We start from the raw sequence: 18,798 nt of genomic DNA, 5'->3' as shown, positions 1-18,798 counted from the left end.
GTGTATTTATAACTGTAGGCCTCATGAAAATATCACTGAACTTTTACCAAGTAAAATACTGTGTTAGTGTTCATGAAATAATTATTTTTCAATATAGGCACAAGGCTTCATATTTAATGATATGTTTGTGTGTGACTAAATTGACTGGTACTTTATTTTATTAACTCTAAGAAGATGAAAAGCAAAGCTGATCTAGACAGGATTTGAACTCAGAACATAAAGAGTCAGAAGAAGTACAATGAGGTATTTTTCCAATGCTCTAATGACTTCCCCAGTCCTCTGCCCCTAGTGGCCAGATTAAAATATATTTTACTATGAATTTTTTAACATGTATATTTAGTGAATAAAATAGAACTAAGGGTAGTCTTGTAACTATACTAAGATCAAAAGATACAGTTTACTGACACTTGCTTAACATACCAATAAACACTAGCTTGGAATATCGAATAACTTTTTAATATAGCAATAAATATATTACAATTAATTAACTAAACTCCTGTAAATTCTTGATTATTTTGAAAATTAATTGTAACATAAGTCAGTGCTTGTTAATAATATAGATGCCAAAGGTTTTCTGAAGTAAGGCCTTGTTTTGTTCATTATTTGAATATGTCACAAATAAGTGTAGGGAGTAACAAAATACTCCAACCGAGGCTGATAAAAAGGAAACACAAATCTAAAATAATCGGGGGGGGGGGGGGGTAATTTCAAAAGTGGACAAATCAAAACATGTAAAATAGTACAACTTTTTGTCCATAGGATGTTATAAATCCAGACATGGCCCAAACTTTCATACTCCTACTATCATGAAAAAATATGTATTGTATGTGTATATTTATGCATGTATGTATATATGTACAGATGTATATGTTAATATAAATGTGTATGTATGGTGTTTATCTTTTCTGTCAACAAGGTGAAACATGGTTTCATGTAAACTTTCTAAGATGGCAAGTTGATATTTTCTTCACGGTCAAGCATTTCCACGATTAAAGGTGAGTTCAGGTTGTGTACACTTTGATTGTTTAAGATGTGGATGGCACCTGCAATGAAGACAAAAGTACATCAGATATAATAGAGAAAAGAGGATGTCAGACCATGAATATATAAATCAATAACCCTTTACAGTTATAATTGCTAATAACAGTAATAATAATGGTTTCAAATTATGGCATACAGCTAGTAATTTTAGGGGAAGGGGTCAATCAATTACATTACAGATACTTATATTATCGACCTTTGAAAGGACGAAAGGCAAAGCTGACAATAGCAGCATTTGAACTCAGAACATAAAGCCATAAGAAATGTTGGTAAACATTTTGGCAGTAACAACAAGTCCTGGGTAGATTTGACAAAGCCTAACGTTAGACTTTTAGCATTTAACCAGCCATATTCAACCAGTATATTTATCCTGTTTTATGTTCAAACTGGTCAGATTTGTCCTATCACACCTACCCAACAATGTCATCCTGGAAATAAAAAGTCACATCACTGAAATCTGAAAGCTACAAGATAAAGCCTGAGTAATGTGAATAAAGAAACCTTACATCTAACAGAATAATCTGAATGCCAAGGGGTTACTAACACTGGTTTCTTATATTGGCACAAGGCCATAATTTAGAATGAGATAAGTAAACAGCAGTGAACTTAAAAATCACTTTATGACTACGTACAGATATGAACAATCGACATTGTAAGAATGAAACTAAATTCTGTTAGCTGCATGCACATATATATATATATAGTTACAGCAATGTTTGCACAGGTTTACCTCATGCAATTCACAGCTTTTGTTTTTTATTTCTCTTTACAATGCTCTAATCCACTTGCTCATGCAGTGTGACTAAATGTGAAACCATGAGGGTGAGAAGCAAACTTCTCCACTGCACAGCCATGCTTGCACCTACACATTTGTTGCTTTGTCTCAACACAGTCTTTATTCCTAATAGTGGCTTTTTTTCAACAAAAACAATAACAATATTTAACAAAAATAGCTTTAAATGACAGTCTGACCATCTGCCAAGCAAATGGGAAGCAGTAATTGAAGTAGATGGAGAATATGATCCACAATAATCATTTAAAGATGTTTTTGTTACATGCTGTTATTGCTTTCGTTGAATAAAATTTGTTGAAAAAAAAACGCAATAATTATGCACCAACCCAATAGGTTTCAAATTTTGGCACAAGACTAGCAGTTTTGGAGAATATGCCACTCAACTGGTGCTTATTTCATTGACCCTGAAAGGATGATAGCCAAAGTCGCCCCTGGTGGCATTTGAACTCAGGACATACCTAATATAGCACACCATTTCAACATACTTATTCCCTCTGCAGCAAACACATTTACTTGTCAAATTGTTACTGGTGTCATTTACAGAACTGTGGCCATGCTGGAACAATGCTGTCAAGGATTTTAGCCAATCATTATTGACCAGAACCTTTGCAGACCTACCAAAAAATGGCTGATGTTGATGTGGTTGATATTCAGCTAAAATATCAGTGTCTGCTACAAAAAAAAAGATGTGTGTGGTGGGTAGGGGATACGAAGTGCTTGACATGGGATCTAAGCAATGGTGTCTTAACCCTTTAACATTTAAATCAGCCATATTTGGCACAAATACTCTGTCTTATGTTCAAACCAGACAGATCTGGCCTCTCACATGTATCCTACAATATCATTCTAAAAATACACATCATCATCATTTAACACCTGCTTTCCATGCTGGCATGGGTTAGACAGCTTGACTGGAACTAGTAAACCAGAGTTACACCAGGTTCCAGTCTTAATTTAGCTTGGTTTTTATAGCTAGATGCCCTTCCTAACACCAACCACTATGAGAGTATAGAGGGTGCCCTTTATGTGCCAGCGGCATGGGTGCTTTTGTGTGTCACTGGCACGGATGCCATATCATGTCACCAGCACTGGCCATTGGTTTGACAAGCCTTCTCAAGCACAGCAAATCGCCAAAGGTTACATTCATTTGACATCGCCTCCACAAGGCCCCACTTTCAAAGATCGTGCTTCACCATCTCATCTTCCTAGGTCTACCTCTTCCACGGGTTCCCTCCACAGTTAGAGATCGTAAAGCTATGAGATAGTGAATGATTAATTCAAAACAATATGAATAAATCAGCATTATATTTGATAAGGTAATTTGAATGCTAAAGAGTTAAGGTATGGACTCACTGGGCAGTTGCCCCACTCTTAGGGTGGGGGAGAATCTAGGGACAAATACTAATCTATGTCTGTCGTTGTGTGTGATAAGCTCCAGTACACTATTTAGCTGGTAGCTTATAAAGGCTATTAAAATGACCATGGGTCTAAACAGGGATGACAGGAGGAAGAGAGAAGGGTGAGTTAGTATATAGTTAGTTCAAAGGAACAGAGTCTAAAGTAGAAGTGATGAGAGAGAGAGAGAGAGAGAGAGAGAGAGAGAGAGAGAGAGAGAAGAAAGAACACTATGTGAATGAGTGGTTGTGCTGTAGTCAGTAGGTTAGTAGGATTTTGCCAATCTGTTTGGTAGGCTTCAGTTGGACACGGCCTGAAGAGGTTTAGGTAGTAGTAGCAGCTTTCTGAAGGAAATGGTCTAATCTGGGGAAAATGTTCTGGTTCATTCAGTTCACAGTTTTGTAATTGGAAGGAAAATTTTGTTCATAAAGAGTGGTACAATTAAGAACTGCTCATAATAAAGTCAGCAGCTTTATTATATATCATTATTACTCTTATATTGAATTTAAGGACCCTTGGTCTCATTCACGAAGTAATCCAATAATTAAAATGATGAGGAAGATTACAGAAGGGGATAAATAAATAACTGAATATGAAAATAGAAGCTGCAAAGCTACAAAAATGGAGAGATACATATGAAAAGAAAAACGACAAAAATAAAAAGGTATTTAGAAAGAGAGTAACTTACTCTGCAAACTCAATGATCGAAGTGAAGTTAATTTCAAAAGGGTTTTTGGAAAGACATTAGGATCATGCTCATGATTTAAACGTGAATATTTCCTCAACAAATCAAGCAATGGACCTTGCAACTCTTCTACACGTTCTGGTTCATTCAAATCACAGCGATCTAAAACAGCAACAATAAAAATGGTCATAAATATAATTATAGAAATAAATAATGGTAGCTATAATCAGTACTGAATGGTTAAAAGCAGTTGAGTGCTGAACAAAGAGCCATGTTGTATCTAGTTACATTATTTTACATTCTTTCAGTTCAAATTCCACTAGGGTGAACTTTGGAGGGATGAAAAACAAAATCAACTTTTGCAGAATTTGAAGTCCAAATGCAGGGGAACCAAAACTAAATGTTATAAGGTTTAGCATGCTACTAATTTTTAAATGTTAATATAAATAATCTCTAGGGCAGTGAGCCAGTAGAATCATTAGCAAGCCCACCAGGTGAAATTATAAGGGGCATTTCAGCTGACTTTACATTCTGAGTTCAAATTCCACCAAGGTCGACTTCACCTTTTATCCTTTTGGGATTGTTAAAATAAGTACCAGTCAAGTACTGGGGTCAATGCAATCAACTTATCCCCTCCCCAAAACTTGCTGGCCTTGTGCAAAATTTTGAAACCAGTATTAACACTTTCTAAGATAGGTACAAGGCCACAAGTTTTATGGGAGTGTAATTAGTACTTAGTTATACCTAGACAGATGAAAAGTCAACCTTGTTAGGATTTTAACTCAAAATATAATGTAATGTGACTAAATCAAAGCATTTTGTCTGCCTCGCAACAGATAAAGGGCTTTGATAATAATTGCTTCTTAGATAAAGGCCAGTAATTTCAACAATGGAGATTAGTTGATTACATCAATCTCAGTAGTCGGTTGGTGTTTTACACACCTCAGAAGAATGAAAGGCAATACCGATAATGGTGGAATCTTATTGCAAAGAGTCATAATGAACTACAGTAAGGCATTTTCTCTAACAATTCTGCTACATCACTGCCCAAGTAATAATGATTTCAAATTTTGGCACAAGGCCAGCAATTTCAGGGGAAGGAGAGCATCAATAACATCAACTCCAGTGCTCAGCTGGTACTTATTTTATTGGCCCCAAAAGGGCCAATTAATCAAATTTATAACAATGATAATAAAGGCGATCTTAATAAGGATTTTTTTTTTTAAACTTTGCTAAAACTTTATAAAAGAAAAACATTGTCACTTGAATGGACCTCTACACAAATGCCTGACATATTTTATCAAACCAGTAGAAATTTAAGGTAAAGTTAATCTCAACATGCATTCAGTTTGCAGCTGTTATCGCCATCTTCATAATCATCAATTATTATTTGACTAGTCATCATTCTTCAAGGCCAGAATAGGTTCCATATTGTATATAAGTTGTATACTAGTTAATGAGAATCACAGTCAAGTTGGTTGGATGCAGTTTGCTGGCCAGAATTGTCTCCCACTGATAGTGAGCTGTGTTCATGGCCGAAACTACGTAAATAATCACCATATGCTAGAAAAGTTTACCACTCAAAGTAGAATAAATGTGTCTCACTGACTTAGAGTGTTGAACTCAAACCTTAGAACACAACACAATTGTTGAACAATTGAGTCTGTTTACAAGGATGATAACTGCCATGATTCCTCCACAGAACCCAAATATTATTCACTTCATATCATTTTCTGGACTGGCTCTTGCTCACACAAACTGTCACTGTTCCCACACTTCACTGATTATCCTAGCATATTTATAACAATAATTAATCCTGCCACTATTTTATTTTCCTAGCCAAACAGACCAGAGAAATAGTATATTTATATATAACAGAATCTGTGACATAAACACTCTAGAGACTAATCATATGAATTTCCTCCACTGCCCAATATAACGCCAACACCTGGCCCTTGGGTATCTTTGGCAAAGCCCATTCATTTGAGTCAGGACTGGTCTAAAGAAAACTTCCTATTCTCTCACCAATCTCAGAGACCCTCGAAAGGATCATAGAAATGTTTGCTCCTTTTCTAACAAAGCTTTTAAAAAAGAACTCATAATATGCTTATACAAGTGTAGACAACTCTTCCATTGACCAATATCCAGTAGATTTCAACTTGCCACCACACAAACAGCCCCCCACCCCCGGCACATAAAGGTACAATATTCATATTGTAGGGTAGTTCTACTGTTTTACTAAATGGAGAGAGGGGTGGGGGGAAGAAAGTGATGCAAAATAAAAGAGCACTTACCACCACTGACCAAAACCACATATGTCAATGTGGCCAGCTCTCTGTCATCAAGACCTAAATCTTTAAAATCTGCAGCAAATTTGAAGATGCTATTAGTGATTGTACTGAAGCCCATTTCATTGAAATCCTCCCTCGTTAGATAATCATCAGCTTCAAAGGCTATCACGTCTCGGTCGGCATCGTATCGATGTGACATACGTAAATACTGGAAAATAAATGCAAACTTCATTTTAAAATCACATTGGCACAAATAAGCAAAAATAACAAAATAATAGGCAAAAAAGTCTGTATGAGTTGCCGGCATGGCTGTGTGGTAAGAAGTTTGCTTCCCAAGTACATGGTTCCAGGTTCAGTCCCACAGTGTGGCACTTTAGGCAAGTGTTTTCTTCCATAACCTTGGGTTGACTTCTGCTATAATCTTGTGAGTGGATTTGGTAGATGGGAACTGAAAGAAGCCCATCATATACTTGTGTGTGTGTGTCACTTGACAAACGGTGTTGGTTTGTTTAAATCCCTGTAACTTAGCAGTTCAGCAAAAGACTCTGACACACTAAAAAAAAATGTCCTGGGGTTGAGTCATTTGCCTAAAAGTTCTTCAAGGTGGTGCCCCAGCATGGCCACAGCAGCCTAGTGACTGAAACAAGTAAAAGAAGTAGGACTATATTTGGTGTGCAATCACTACTCATTCCACAACCCAAATGTGTTAATGGTTGGAGACAAAAGAATACACCTCCCATTTGTAGAGAGTGATCCATCTCAATTTCCACCTAATTTGCTAATCCTTCTGCTGAAATTTGTTTTTAATCATGTAAGATATTTTCAGTGCCCAGTAACCATTGGTTTTGACAAAGTTGAATGCACAGGTCATTAATCTGTGGTTCACATAGCTAATGACCTTAAACTGTGCACAACTTGTGTTAACCCTATTGGTTCACTTGCTCAAAAGGCAAACTGTACCCCAATAATGCATATATTAGTTTTTCAACAGAAAAAAAGAAAGAAAGAAAGAATGAAATGATGGGATACTTTTAGTGAAAAACAATAACAGAAGTGACAAACTTTTTTTTTTAGACACAAAGCAAATACCAATTTAATAACTTCAAAAACAATAATAACAATGGAAATAATTACCATTATTTCTAGGCAAGCAGATTTGGTAAGAGTGACACGGTCTTTGATGTTTAAATCTTTGAATCCGGGTACTCTCTTGGAGAACTCAATAATCTTCAAAGCTGCTTCATTGGAAAAATCTATTATACTTTCCACTTTATTACTGAAAAGTTTCTAAAAAGAGAAATGAATAGGCATACACTTTAAAATAAGAAGTCGCATGTTGGGTTTGCATGCTTTAACCGTTTTGTTACCATGTTCCTGTTAAAACACACTGCTTTTGTTTCAATTAATTTTGATAATGAAGAATTTGGTAAAATAACTGTCATTATTAAGCTGATGTTTGGAACATAAATTAACATGAGATTTTACTGGAAGGTTTTAATTTAGATCTCATTTTAAAATAAGAAGTTTGTAACATAGAATCAGGGACAGTCTCATGCAGGTTGGTATCAAAAGGGTTAAATGCCAATAAAGACATTTAGTTTACCCCTTTAGCATTGAAACCAACCATATCTAGTCAAAATATTCTGTTTTATATTCAGCCTCTTAAACCAACCCTACTATGTTATTCTAAAAATTAAGTTACTTCATCAAAACCTCAAAGCTAAAATGTGAATAAATAAGCATTACATTTGAGAGAATTATGTGATGCTAAAGGGATGAATGTTTAAAACAGATTCAAGGAAACTGACAAATGGAGTTCTAAATTCCATCTCACATCACATTCTAATATCTTAAAATAATGAACATACTGGAAAATATATCTCTAGGTCAGCCTGTAAACAAAAATTGGAATGGTCACAGCTGGAATATTTTATTGACAGATCTACTTGATTAGGGTACACTAATGCTAAACAACTCTTCCATCCATTTTTCAATAGGTCTTTCAGCTATGAACATTGTATTTTTTCTTTTTTCTTTTCATGAGACTTTAAAAAACTATTTTCATCATAAAATTTGTAAATATATTTCCTCCTTTTTTTAAAAATGAAAGCAAGTTAAACAAATAGCTCTAAACAAGAAAGAAGGAATCTAACAGTTTCTCGAAGATCTAAGCAATGACATTCAACAGAAAAGATTTATAATTCCTGAAGGTTCAAACATGCAACCAACATTAAAAACATTTTTTTTAAATACACAAAAGTGAAATACTCAAAGTAGATAAAGTTTATAAATAATAGCATGTAGAATACTAGATTAAAACAAAACCCTTATACAGTAAAAAAATTGAAGGCTGCTTGTAGGACCTGAACCTATATCTTATGAGTACATAAGTACAAGTGCTACCATTATACCGAAGCAAGCCTTGGAATTTTCTCTATTCATTTTAGAAACTTCATTCATACCAGTGAGAATTGTATGTTGTTTACATTATAAGAATTTTAGATTTTTTTTTTTTAGAAACTTCAAGAGAAATGAACCAAATCATTTTAATGAGAGAAGATAAAACTATTAATAGTAGTTTATCTACTTTGAGTTCCACTGTTATAGCATTTATATTTTTTATATCTCTTGAAGACAAGTGGATTAGTGGATAGGGTATTTGACTCATGACCATAAGATTACGAGTTCAATCCCTGGTGGTGCATTGTGTCTTTGAACAAGACTTTATTTCATGATGCTCCGGTCCACTCAGCTGGCCAAAATGAGTTGTACCTGTAATTCTAAGGGCCAGCTTTGTCACTGTCACTCTGAATCTCCCTCAGAACTATGTTAAAGGTAAATGTCTGTGGAGTACTCAGCCACTTGCATGTTAATTTCATGAGCAGGCTGTTCAGTTAATCAGATCAATTGGGACACTCATCGTCATAACCAACAGAGGGCCAGCCATACTGTCATTTCTAAAAATATTCCTTCAAGAAAATGTTATTTGCCAAACTAATTAAAAACAAATAATTTATTCATGCTTGTTCATAATTAAAATACAAAACTAATATTTTTGTTGTCCACAAATAGCTTCTAACAATTTCAGATTTAGGCATCACAATTTTTCTAATTTACAGACTGAATGTCTTTACACACCAGTACATATACACTTAAGTACCTTTTTTTCTTTTTTCTCCCCATTAGTTTGGTCTAAAGGAAGAGGTTGTGCCCATACCCTTTTGCAGGCCCTCCAGAACTGGTGAGGGTGATATTATTAACATTCAACTGTTTCGAGTCAATGAGAGAGAGAGAATTCTAGAGGGGTGATATCCTGAAGAGGGAAGGAATAGATACACTGATTAATGTATCAGCCTAAGGTTGTGTAGACGAAATGTGAGTGGTAAGAGGAGTTGATAATGACTGAGTAGCAGTGGCACAAGACCAGCCAGCATTAATGAGCAATGGCTCTGTAGTCTTACATATCTATGACTCAAAGACTGAGGTGCGTATGTGATTGATTTTGTGCCACCCGGTTGTGAGGTCTTTCTTAGAAAGCAGCTGCATATGTTGTAAAGTAGCTAATATTAGAAAAGGCATCCAGCTGTAAAAACCATGGCAAAGTAGACATTGGAGTCATGGTGCAGTCCTTGGGGCCATTGGATCTGACCAGCTCATGCCAACATAGAATATGGACAGCAACCCTTTTGTTACCATGTTTCTGCTGAAATAGACTGCTTTTATTTCTATTATTTTGAAAATAATGAAGGTAATAAAACAACTTTGACATTATTAAGTTGGTGTTTGAAACATAAATTAACATAAAATTTTAAAGAAAGGTTTTAATTTAGAGCACTTTAAAACAAAAAGCTTGTGACATACAACCAGAGGCAATGTCAGGTGAGTTGTTAAGAAAAGGATTAAATGATGATGATGATGATATAGAAACTACAACTTGTTATAGTTGAGTACAAGTATATTTCTCAAAATCCCAGTTTATACATGTCAACCAGCCAATTCTCCATGGCTAACAGGATGAAAGTTAGTTTACAGGGGTAATTCAAACTGAGGAAGCTGCAAGCTTATATTTGATTGCTTGATCTGCAATAAGAAGCAGCTAAATCTCCCTCAAATTACATCTCAAAGAGAAGGAAGAACATATTGAATAGCATCATCCTAGATGCACTAAGTCTGAATAAAAGCAGGGTGGTCATGACAGAAAGACCCCTGATTGTAGTTTCCCTTGATCAGGGTTCCTCTGAAACTAAGCAAATTCTAACTGCTAAAAATAGGGAACCATTCACATAATGTATTCTCTAACAGCATCTCAGCTCTGTATTATTACATCCCTAGGACTCTTGAGTCTCATGAAATTATTACCATTTAATGCTAAAAAAAACACCACAAAATAAGCAAAAATTCTTCTTACAATTCACTGCCCCCCCCCCCCCACTTCACAAATGCATCTGATAGAAGTCTTGACCATACATCCCATCTGTTTTCTTTGCCCACTATTCATGGCAGGGTTGTGGGGAAAGAGTCCGCAGGCACCTCCTCCAGAGGGTCCTACCAAAAGCAATCATTCCTAAGTGTAACCAACTGAAACTATGGATAATATCCAACCATTTCATTCTTGATTAATAAAAAATAATTGGAAATTGTGTTCTGTTTATTCTTCTTAAAAAGTGACGTCAAATCATACCACTTTCATTTTCAGTACAACAGTAGCACTCCAATCTGGTCAGAATACAAATTATATAAAACTACCTAAAAACATCTTATCATTGCACAAGAGTGGCACTACCAAGTTATAGGAAATTTAACTATCAAACTCACGCAATTTGTATGTCTCTCTTGAGGTTTACTAGCATCTTCTCCCAAGCCATTCTCTGTTCCCAACTTCTGGCCATTATCTTGATGTTTGTTCTCTATTGCCGAAATCTCATTGCCTTCCACCTTCAAATAGATTTTAAAGTTTATATGAGTGAGATACTTAGATATGTACAGAGAATGAGGTACACAAAAGACTCTGGCATAAAATAAAGAAAATGGGACTGTATTTGGATGGAAAAACCTAAGGTCAGTAGCTTTCAGCAAATTGCTTTCGACAATATCAGACAAATGTTTCTTTTTCTTTTATTCATAATTTTTCATTACATTCAAAAATGTCAAACTTTTACCAGCAAATACTCATACAAAGGACATCAAAAATTATCATTATTGTTGTTGCTATTATTATTATTATTAAGAATGTGGTGGGCTGGCAAAATTGTCAGCATGCTGGACAAAGCTCTTAGTGACATTTCATCCATCTTTACATTCTGAGCTCAAGTGCTGTCACAGTTGACTTTGCCTTTTGTCCTTTCAGGGTCAATAAATAATAATAATAATAATAATAATTGTGTACAGTGCTCAGGTGCACTACAACTCATCTAAAGTGTATATATAATCAGGTGTAGTTTCGGCGGATTTCGGAAAGCATGAGGGCCTTAAAGGATGCAGTGTCATGGCAGTCAACAACTGACGCAGGCAGTTTATTCCATGCTTCAGCAACTCTGAGCGTGAAAAAATGTTTCCGAAAGTCATGGGAGCTGTGTTGTTTTCTGACTTTGTAAGCATGTCCACGTGTGTTAGACACATGGAGATCAAAAAGGTGTTCAGTGTTGTGGTTGGTGAGGTGGTTGATAACTTTGTGGGTGTTTACCAAGTCTGTCGCCAGACACCGGAGCTTCAGTGAATCCATGCCCAGGGAAACAAGGCGCTCAGAATATGGTAGGTGTCTGATGGAGGGTATGCGTTTGGTTGCACGTCTCTGGACAGATTCCAGGAGGTCAATGTTCTGAGCAAGATAGGGGTTCCAAACTGATGATGTGAATTCCAAGTGTGGTCGTACCATAGCTGTATACAGTTTTAAATAGATGGCTGGAGAGCAGCTAACAAAAGTCTTGCTGAGTGATGCCAAGACACCCTCGCCCTTCTTGACAATTTTAGAGATATGCTTTGTCCAACGCAAATCACTGCTGACAGTGATGCCTAGGTCACGCTCGCAAGAGGATTTCTTGATATCAGTGTTGTGGAGGGAGTATGTGGACGCAGGGTTTTTTCTCCCAAAATGCATGGTGGTACACTTGTCCACAGCCAGTTTCAGTTGCCAGTCTGTGATCCATTGTTGCATTGTGTCTAGGTCTGATTGCAGGAAAGAGTTGTAGACATCAGGATCTGTCCTCTTGATTTCAAGGTACAGCTTGATGTCGTCTGCATATTTCAATACTGTGGCATTCTTTAAATTGGCATCTATGTCATTAATGTATGCCACAAACAAGAGGGGACCAAGGACATATCCCTGTGGTACACCCGATGACATCTCATATGCTGTAGAGTGCTGTCCTAGAACTGTGACTACCTCCTTTCGGCTGAGGATGAAGGATTTCAACCAGTTAAAAAGGTCATCCCTCACACCCATTGCAGAGAGTTTCACCATAAGCCTTTTGTGTGGCACAGAGTTGAAAGCCTTAGCAAAGTCAAGGTAGACAACATCCACCCATGAGCCACTGTCAGTGATCTGAGTAATGTCCTCAAGGAACTTGACAAGCTGATCACTGCAGTTGGAGTTAGGGACAAATCCATATTGTGAGGGTCGGATGAGACTGTGAGAGCTCCAGAAGTTCCAGAGTGTTTCTCTGACACACGATTCCATCAGTTTTGCAATACAGCTAGTGAGACTGACTGGGCGATAGTTGACAGGTGATGTGCGGTCGCCCTTTTTGAACAGAGGAATGACACTGGCAGTTTTCCACTGCTCCGGAGTAGCACCATTGTTGAGACAGTACTGGAAGAAAATAGAGAGCTGGTGTAAAAGGAAGTACCTGCCACGTTTGAGAAGCAGGTATGTAACTCCATCGAGACCAGGGGAGGAATAGTTGCGCTTATTTTGAAGGTGACGTCGCAGCATTGCAGGTGTAAATTCCATATTTGTTATGGAATTTGCTGTTAGTGATGGTGAAGATGGTACATTTTGACTTTCAACAGTGAATATGTTTGCATAGCACTCGGCAATGAGTTCTGCGCATTCCTTTGGGTTGTCAGTGATCTGGTTTGTGTGAGGGTTGTGAAGAGGTCAAGTACCAGAGTCGATGTAATCAACTCTGGCCCAAAATTTCAGGTCTTGTGGCTTTAGTAGAAAGGATTATTATTATCAATATTAAGGCAGTGAGGTGTTAGAATCATTAGTGCTTAGTGGCATTTCTAGCACTCAGCTAAAATTTCACTAAGGTCAACTTGTTTTTATCCTTTCAGGGTCAATAAAATAAATAAAAGTTGAGCACCCCCGAAACTGCTGGCCTTGTGCCTAATTTTGAAATCATTACTATTATTGTTGTTGTTGTTGTTATAAAAGTATTAAGCAGGCAGAACCATTAGCACACCACTGCCAAGGTCAGCTTTGTCTTTCATCCTTTGAGGATCATTGAAATAGAAACCAGTTGAGCACTGAGGTCTGTGTAATTCACTAGCCTGTTCTCCCAAAATTGCCTATAGAAGAAAGGATTATTATTATTATTATTATTATTAAGGAAGAATCATTAGCACAGACAAAATACTTAATCGCATTTCTTCCAAATCTTTATGTTTTGAGTTCAAGTGCTGTCAAGGTCAACTTTACCTTTCATCCTTTCAGAGTAGATAAAGTACTAGTTAAGCCCTGAGGTTGATGTAACTGACTATTTCCGCCCCACAAAATTTCAGCCCTTGTGCCAACAGTAAAAAGGATTATTATTATCATTATTTGTTCAGCTCTCCTTGTCCTGAATTCAAATCCAACAGTTAAACTTGCTTTTCATCTTTTGATTAATTCAATTGACCCCTTTCTCCAAAATTTCATACCTTGTACCTGTATTACAAACGATTATTTTTATAACTGTCATTGATAAGGTATTCACAAAGAACAGCTGTTTAAGTGTTCAAATTACATAAATAACAAAATGCTGAAATGATAAATGATGTTTGTGTTGAACAAAAATTTGAAGTTGTGGTATTCATTCCTTTCCTAAAAACAAAATGCTTTACATTCATTTTTTCCTGCTCAATATTAACAACTGTAGTACACAGTGATGGTAGTAATAGTGGCATTACTAGTAGTAAGTATGGTAGTACTGTTGTCAGTGGTAACCAGCTTTAGCGAAAATTGTGAACAAGCTTTCCTGTGTTTTAACCCTTTCATTACCGTATTTAATTCGAGATGCTCTGTTTTTCTTTCAATTAATTTCAAATATAACAAAGAATTCAGTAAAATAACTTAGTTATCATTAAGTTAGTGTTAGGAACATAAATTGTGACTAAGGTTTGGTGGAAGATTTTAATTCAGAACTTATGAAACAAAGCATTTGTACAACAGAGCCAAGGGTGGCTGCAGCCGGGTTGGTATTGAAAGGGTTAATGTTGTGTAACCTTTTCTGCACAGGCTTTATTTTACTGTGAACACCTTCAATCAGTGCCAGGAATTTTGATAGCTATATATGCGCATATGACTGGCAAGTGGGATGGTGTGTGTGTGTTGTAGAAAGGGTCACAACAGCAAACCAGGCTGACTGGACAATGTTAGTACAATGATATTTGAATGTAAACATTTGGTGAGATGAATATGTTTATGTGATGTTGGCCAGGAACAAACAAGTTCAGAAATAACATGTGCAAGAATAACAACAGGCAAAAGAGAAATTGCAATGGCCAGTGTGATGGCCAATCAGGAATTGGATGCAGAGTGTAACAGTGCAATTAAGTATCACAAGGTGAGGTTGCAACGTGGAATTCAAGAGTGGGTCAGGGAGCCAGGTTCTTCAAAGCTTCCTGAATTGAGAGTGGTTTATTTTCAGCTAAGTAAACTGCAACAAGGGAAAAAACAAAAACCTTATACATTATACTACTTCACAGTAAGTGGGGTAGGTTATTGGTTGGGAGAACATCTAGGAGTTTAAATATTTGCAACTAAAATTTGAGACAATAAAAGCCAAAAATATATATATATACAAGTACGCAAGAAGTACAATACAAAATTCAGACAAAACTCTGTAATTAAATTTAGTTTTGTGGGTAGGTTTCCTAAATGTTTGATGGATTATAAACACAAGTTTAGGTTAAATATATATGCTGTGTGTGTGTGTGTGTGTGTGTGAGAGAGAGAGAAACGAATTTTTTTTTAAATATGGGGGAAAGGGCATATAGTTTAGAACACAGGAAATCTAGTATAAGAGTGTGAATATGTACATGTGTATGCACATGAGTGATTGCCTTTGTGTGATAACTATACACAATGTGTATATGAACAAGGGAATAAAGCTCTGTGTGTGTGTGTGTAAACATGCAAACACTAAACATGATTAAATATGTTTAGCAAGCTGAAGTCTGGAGCATATATCAACATTAACACTGATTAGTTTATTTTGGTGTGATTAATCAAAGATGAAACACACAAAGTCACAGACAGATCATGTTTTTGTTATCTTTACGTCCCCACCTCCACACCAACCTTTCTAATTTAGACATTACTTATCATCATTCAACAAACGAACGTACAAAAACCACCACCACTATCACCATGCCAATCTTGACTCCTTCCACTGTACATATTAAGAAAACATTAGCATTCATCATACCCCACCCCTTAAACAAAAACAGCATGCAATTAAAACCCTTGCAATTACTTCAACTGCTATCATTTAAGTTCTTTTTCTGGTGAAAGTACATTTTTAACAAAGTAAAATTGTAAACCTAAGCATCCATTGACTTGCAATGGTTTAAGAGATTTGTTTATGAGACAATCAATCTCACTTATCTTGGAGGGTCTGCAAAGACCAGGTGAACTGGCCTTTCTTCCAGATTAAGAAAAAAGAGAAAAAAAGTCCTGTGAATTCATACAATCTAGGATGTAGATGGAGTATGCAGGTATCTGAAGATATGTCAAGGAGTGACAACTCTGCATAGTAATGGGCTGCCCTCTGGCAAGTCATAGCACCTGTATATAGTAAAGTCATTGGACTGCAGCCTGACTGTGAAGAGGTAGCAGAAGAGCTCAACTGAGTCAACGGTGCTTCTTGCATTGATGCTGAGTGAAAGAATTCTAGAAGATCAAGAGTCAGGGTCACCAGGCTCTACCAAGAGAGTAACTGCAACACATCCACAGGGATGGATTGGTCCATGGTTGAATAATCAGTATGACTAAAGTTTCCAATTCAAATTCATCATAATGGAATTGGATGGCGACAGAGAGTCATGGGAATACAATGAAACAGCAAAAAAGAAAAGAAAAGAAAAAGAACGTAGATAAAAGTCCAACTGCCACTGCATCACCTGTTGTGCATTTGGATTCTATTGTTTCAGTCTAGACTTAAACTCTGCTACTTTTGGTCTACACGAGGAAATGGTTCCTATTTCCATTCCATATGACGCACATGCAAAAAACATTTGCTCCAACAAGAACAAACAAATTCACAACAATAACCATACATTAGTATTGAACAGATGTAAAATACAAACATTAAATGAAAACATTCAAGAAAATTCTACATCAATTCATCATCACCAACAGTAATATTAATAACAGTCTTCTAGCAACTGTTTTCCAAGTGGGCATCAGTTGAATAAATCACAATACCCATCTTTCATATATATCATGTGCATGCAATACATACACAAGTGTGTATTGGTGCAGGCTGGCTATATATATATATATATATATATATATAACGGGAAAGTTTACAAAAATAAACAAAAGACGAAGGCAGGTGGAGTACAAACAAACAAATATATTAGTATGCCACTCAGGAATAGAAATAGAACAAGTCTTTTACGTTTCGAGCCTACGCTCTTCGACAGAAAGATACACAGAAAAAAACAAGGAGAGAAAAAATGCGTGTAGGAGCTAACAATCTATCATGATATATATATGTATGTATTAGTTTTTTTTTTGAGAAATCCAGTAATCTATTCATCTGCATGAACTGAATGCAGGCATGTCAGCTTTTTAGAGAAATATGCATGCTATATATGTTCTACAAGCCCAAACCACATTATTTGATTTTCCTGACACTAACACCAATCTGCATCTGGTATTTCTGTTAAGCACCGTCACACATGTCATCAGGGGTCATTTTCCAGTTCTTCACCAACAAATGGTGAATGTAGCTTTTTTCTTCTCCTTGCAGCTGTCTAGATTGAAGACAGTTAGAATAACCATCAGTGCCATTGAAGATACCGACAGAATGGTGAGTAGCAGTTAATGGGAATCCAAATGCAGCAACCGTAGTCGGACAATTCTCAATTGCATCTCTGTGTCTTTTGTGTGTTTTCCAGTCACAAGAGATCATAGGATAATATAATCAAATACTCATTACTTGCCTTATTTATCTTCTTTAATCAAGTGGTGTTCACTTTTGTGGATTATTCATATTGTCAATAAATATGTTAATTAAAAATTATCACGCTTAAACTTTCATCATTTAGAAGACTAAAAACTTATTTTATTGATACATTACTAGTGAATAAAGAAATGGAAATATTTAGTTATCATCAGTATACTCTTTTCTTTAAACTAAATGAAACGACTACACATACACAGAATCAGTACAGTTACTGCTTAAAAACCATAAACAAGAATATTTTTTAATATAAACAATTCACTATCAAAACATCTTTAATATACAAGAGTATTCAGTAATTTTCAATATATTTCTTACACACAGAATTCTGCAACATGTTTGACAGGAATGTAAACTATGTAATTAAAAAAGTTTAATTTTGAATTATGTATGAAAAATGATTTAACAAACAATACATTAACTCTGGAATTAGCTTCTGCTTAAGTTTCTTATTCTTTCAAGAATATATTTGTAATGAAATACACTACCTAAATATATCAATTTAATTTTGAAAATATGTGAAATAATTTGAAGAGGGTTTAGTAAAATAACTAGTTTTACTATTAAGGTGATGTTTGGAACATAGCAAAAGGATTGTGTCATAAAATCAGATTTGGTCTGAGGCAGGTTGGCATCAAATGGGTTAAGCACTTTTTCAGCTTCAGTTTTTTTGAACAACAATATAAAAAGACATTTGTATAAGCCAATTAGCAACAGATGCAGGTGGATGAAATTGGTAAAAATGTAAGATATAGACACAACAAAGGAATTTCAGTAAGATTCCATTTGTATTTTTTCATGTCACCCATAATAGAATTTGAAATAAAATTAACAATTCCAGATGCAAGACTGAATTTTAAGGCTCAACTGCACAGTATCTGCATTGCATTACTTAGAAATTTATTGCATTAGGTGAATGTATTCCTTTAAAAAACAATTCCTCATCACTTATTAACGTACTAAGAGAGTGACTCAGTTACATAATATGGGGACAGGAAAAGGAGTGCAAATACAATAGATTATAAAGGGTTATTGTCTTTAACCTTTTCATTTCCATTATAATCAAAATTTTGAAAGGGTTTAGTAAACTAAATGAAGTAGAGAGAGAGAGACAAAGAGAGTAAGACAAAATGAAAAGGGGCTGTCAACTGATGCAACTGTTCCCTCTGCAAAGACCCTGCATCAGAGAAACAAAACTGCTGC

General features: G+C 35.8%; 1 protein-coding gene across 1 annotated transcript in view; it reads right to left on the bottom strand.

The window, feature by feature from the left end:
* Positions 1 to 240: 240 nt before the first annotated feature.
* LOC115214890 (retinoic acid receptor gamma-like) overlaps positions 241 to 18,798 on the bottom strand; it is a 56,183-nt gene continuing 37,625 nt past the window's right edge. The window contains exons 6-10 of the mRNA XM_029783921.2: positions 11,021 to 11,140; positions 7,340 to 7,492; positions 6,209 to 6,413; positions 3,918 to 4,076; positions 241 to 1,043 (exon numbers count right to left, since the gene is read on the bottom strand). Coding sequence (XP_029639781.1) covers positions 943 to 1,043; positions 3,918 to 4,076; positions 6,209 to 6,413; positions 7,340 to 7,492; positions 11,021 to 11,140 — 738 coding nt within the window. The 3' untranslated portion in view covers positions 241 to 942. The remainder of the gene's footprint in view (positions 1,044 to 3,917; positions 4,077 to 6,208; positions 6,414 to 7,339; positions 7,493 to 11,020; positions 11,141 to 18,798) is intronic.

The sequence above is a fragment of the Octopus sinensis genome, linkage group LG8 (assembly GCF_006345805.1).
Source record: "Octopus sinensis linkage group LG8, ASM634580v1, whole genome shotgun sequence".
Taxonomy (NCBI): Eukaryota; Metazoa; Mollusca; class Cephalopoda; order Octopoda; family Octopodidae; genus Octopus; species Octopus sinensis.
This window is presented reverse-complemented; position numbering and strand designations above follow the sequence as displayed.